This window comes from Anarrhichthys ocellatus, unplaced genomic scaffold, assembly GCF_004355925.1.
Source record: "Anarrhichthys ocellatus isolate YVR2014 unplaced genomic scaffold, GSC_Weel_1.0 scaffold3302, whole genome shotgun sequence".
NCBI lineage: Eukaryota > Metazoa > Chordata > Actinopteri > Perciformes > Anarhichadidae > Anarrhichthys > Anarrhichthys ocellatus.
In genome coordinates, this window is record NW_022283276.1 from 2,532 (window position 1) to 5,900 (window position 3,369).

A 3,369-nucleotide genomic window follows, 5' to 3' on the forward strand; every position below is an offset into this window, starting at 1 on the left:
GAAGGCTCGTATGCGTTCACATACACGATGAAAAACATTTTTCCTGAATTATTATGGCAAAAAACATTGTTCATATGAGAATGAGAACAAACATCTACTGAGATATATCAATGTACAGTCCTTCCTTCAGCTAGCACTAACTCTACGTTCTCTCTCGCTTTATGCAGAACAATAATCAGACCTGTGTTTTAAAAAAGGGAAATATCTTTAGGACCGCCCACAGGAACTCCTGTCATGTTCCTGCGGCAGCAGCACTGTAATCTAACTTTAGTAATAAATACATTAAGGCCAACAACGTTAATAAATAGAAAATAACATAAAAAAAGAAATCTCGTAAGCACTGTAGGTGTTGGGTTTTTAAAAAATACTTGAATGGGAGTGAAGACGCTTCTTTTTTTCTCAAGTTTTTTTGTGTCTTTTCTTTCAGCTCCTTCGGAGGAAAGAAAAGACGGTTTCAGATATTATTCAGACAAAAGAAGGAACTCATCACTGCCCTTAAAAGGTCCGCGTGGAAAAAAGGTCCGCGTCTAGTTGTTGACGTCATCCTGGCTGTGGGCGTGGCTCTTCTGCTGGAGGGGCGTGGCCGAGGGGCCCGGGACGGCAGCGATGACGGGGGCGGTGGCGGCGATGGGGGGCGCGGCGGTGGCGGCGATAGGGGGCGCGGCGGTGGCGGCGATGGGGGGGGCGGCGGTGACGGTGCTGGTGGGTTTGATCCAGGACTGAGAGAGCAGGGAGGAGGCGGCGGCGGCGATGGTGGCGGTGGTGGTCATGGTGACCTGGATGAGCTGGTCGCGTTGGATCAACCGGATCAGAGCTTTGAGGCGTTCCAGTGACGCCTGAGTGTCTCTCTGCTGCCCCAACAGACGCTCCCTCAGGTCCATGCACTGCTGCACACGAGCACACGAGTTATTACAAACCAGCCGACATGTAGCAGAACATAATAAAGAATATTAGGAAAAATACTCAGAATTTACGAGATTTTAAGTTGTACATTTACGGTAAAAACACAACATAAAATAAATATAAAAACTTGAATAATCTCTGAAATTAATGAACAAAAATAAATAATAATATAATTAATATATTTTGCACCACAGTGTTTAATGTTGATCCGACCTCACAAAGGAAAGACATGTGGGGGGGGCACAGTGGCACTAATACACCGTCATAGATAGCGGCTACGTTAGCGGCTTTTTTTGTTTTACCAACTTTATTGAAATAATTATATCACAATGTGAAAACAACTTACAAACTAGTACGAACACACAAAGAGATGAATATCTTGTACAGCTTTTGGTTTTGTTTGATATGAACAGTGGATTATATTATGTAGTAAATATTTGTAAAAAATAATAAGCAGATAAATCAAATAGAACTAAATTCCCGTCATATTCAGTTAATCCAAACAAAGTAATATTACATGACGGTCAGCAATTAATCATGACAATTTAAATTAATGTGAATACAATAATATTTATGTATATTATACTATATACATATATATACTATATGTTAATTCAATGAATATATAATGTGGATTTATAGTTCAGAGGTCGACGCGCTGCAAAAAGAGAAACCAAACACAGAAACATGCTAGGCTAGCTGTTTCCCCCTGTTTCCAGTCTTTATGCTAAGCTAAGCTAACTAGCTGTAGCTCCATATCTACCGTAAAGATATGAGAGTTGAATTAAGACAAAGAGAACCAGCAAACAGACCCAGAACGTCAAACTACCAGGTACACCCGTCTTAGTGAGGAGGTGGTGAAATCAAGCGCTCCCTTATTCATTCATCCATTTAACCCTTTCAGCGGCTTTACTTTGAGCGTGTCGTTGAGCTTCTCGTCTTGTTCCTCCAGGTGAGAGCACTCTTTCTTCAGCTCGGTGTTTCGTCTCAGCAGCCGTCGCTTCTCCTCCTGCCTCACTGCTCACACACACACACACACACACACACACACACACACACACACACGTCATCAGTACAGCTGTGAAACAACACAACGACACACACACACGTCATCAGTACAGCTGTGAAACAACACAACGACACACACACACACACACACACACACACACTGGTAGCAGCTGGTTCTTACCCGTCTTGTGTGTGACGTAGGACTGAACAAAGTTCTGCGGCCACGACATGTTTTCTTTGTTCAGAACCTGAAGATCAGACAGAAAAAGTGAATTATTGATTTATTAAACCAGAAACACATTTATACTGAACATATACAGTCAGCATCACTCTGTGTCTAAATGGAGCCTGACATGAGGTGACATAACTATATTTATTTTTAATAATTATGAGAGTAATATAAAGTAGGAACTGAGCTTCATATCTGACAGTTTTAGTTCATTGAGGCGTGTACAATGAAGTCGAGCTCAGACCTTCTTCTGGCACTTGGGGCAGTACCAGGCTCCTCTGGGGGGGGTTTTGAGTGGCGGGTGGAGGCAGTTTGGGTGGAAGGCTCTGGGGCAGTTGTGGCAGGGCTGCAGCTCTCCGTCCTCCCTACAGACGGCACAGTGGTCGTCATGCTCCACGTCCTCCTGACGCCACAGAAAACAGAGTTACCGTAAACGTCACGGTCAATAAGTGTAGAAAAGACGTTACGTTTACAGTAAAGTTTGTTTTATTTGAAGCTAAACAAACTGGAGACAAAATGTTTCAATGTTAATTCAATAGATAAATATGAACATAAAGATGAGATGAAGAGCAGCAGTGAAATGACAAGTTCTCTCTTTTATTCATAAATCAGTTTTAATCTTTTTAGTAAAGTCGTTCTACATTCTACATGACACACACACACACACACACACACACAGGTGACAGGGCCGTGACATCACTGGTCATGTGACCTACCTTCCAGCAGAGATCCTCAGAGTCTTGCGTGTGAATGGAAGCAGAGCAGACGGTTAGTGGCAGAGACACACAGGTGAGAGCTGAGGCCATGCAGCAGAGCCGGTTAGCTTAGCTTAGCACAAACACTGGAGGCAGAGGGAAACTGCTAGCCTGACCCAAAACACCTAAACATGCTCTAATGTATCTATATGATTTATGGTTACATATTCATTTAACAAGCTGAATAAAGATATCAATGTGTCTCTAGTTCCTCTCTGAAAGCAGATATTAAATACTAAATATTAAACCACATGAAGTCTCTTTGCTTCTCTGAGTTTTGAGGTTTTTTGTTAGTTTGTGTTTTTTTTACCTCGTGCCGACAGGAAGAGTGAACTGTTCAGATAATGAGACGCCAGACGCTTACGCTGCGAACAAAGAAGAAACTCACGTTAAACAACATTAAAGAGACTTCACCTGTTTAATGAAGGATTTAATGTAATAATAAGAGTGTAATAAATGATTTAATGTAATAAT

The 3,369-nt window shown here is 42.0% G+C and overlaps 1 protein-coding gene across 1 annotated transcript; it reads right to left on the bottom strand.

Moving 5' to 3' along the window:
• Positions 1–373: 373 nt before the first annotated feature.
• LOC116378881 (PHD finger protein 21B-like) lies at positions 374–3,278 on the bottom strand (the record flags this gene model as incomplete). Its single annotated transcript, XM_031840787.1, has 6 exons — positions 374–887; positions 1,817–1,920; positions 2,093–2,159; positions 2,385–2,543; positions 2,857–2,879; positions 3,206–3,278. Coding segments are annotated over 6 exons (786 nt in total), but the record flags the coding sequence as incomplete, so codon positions are not given.
• Positions 3,279–3,369: the final 91 nt, after the last annotated feature.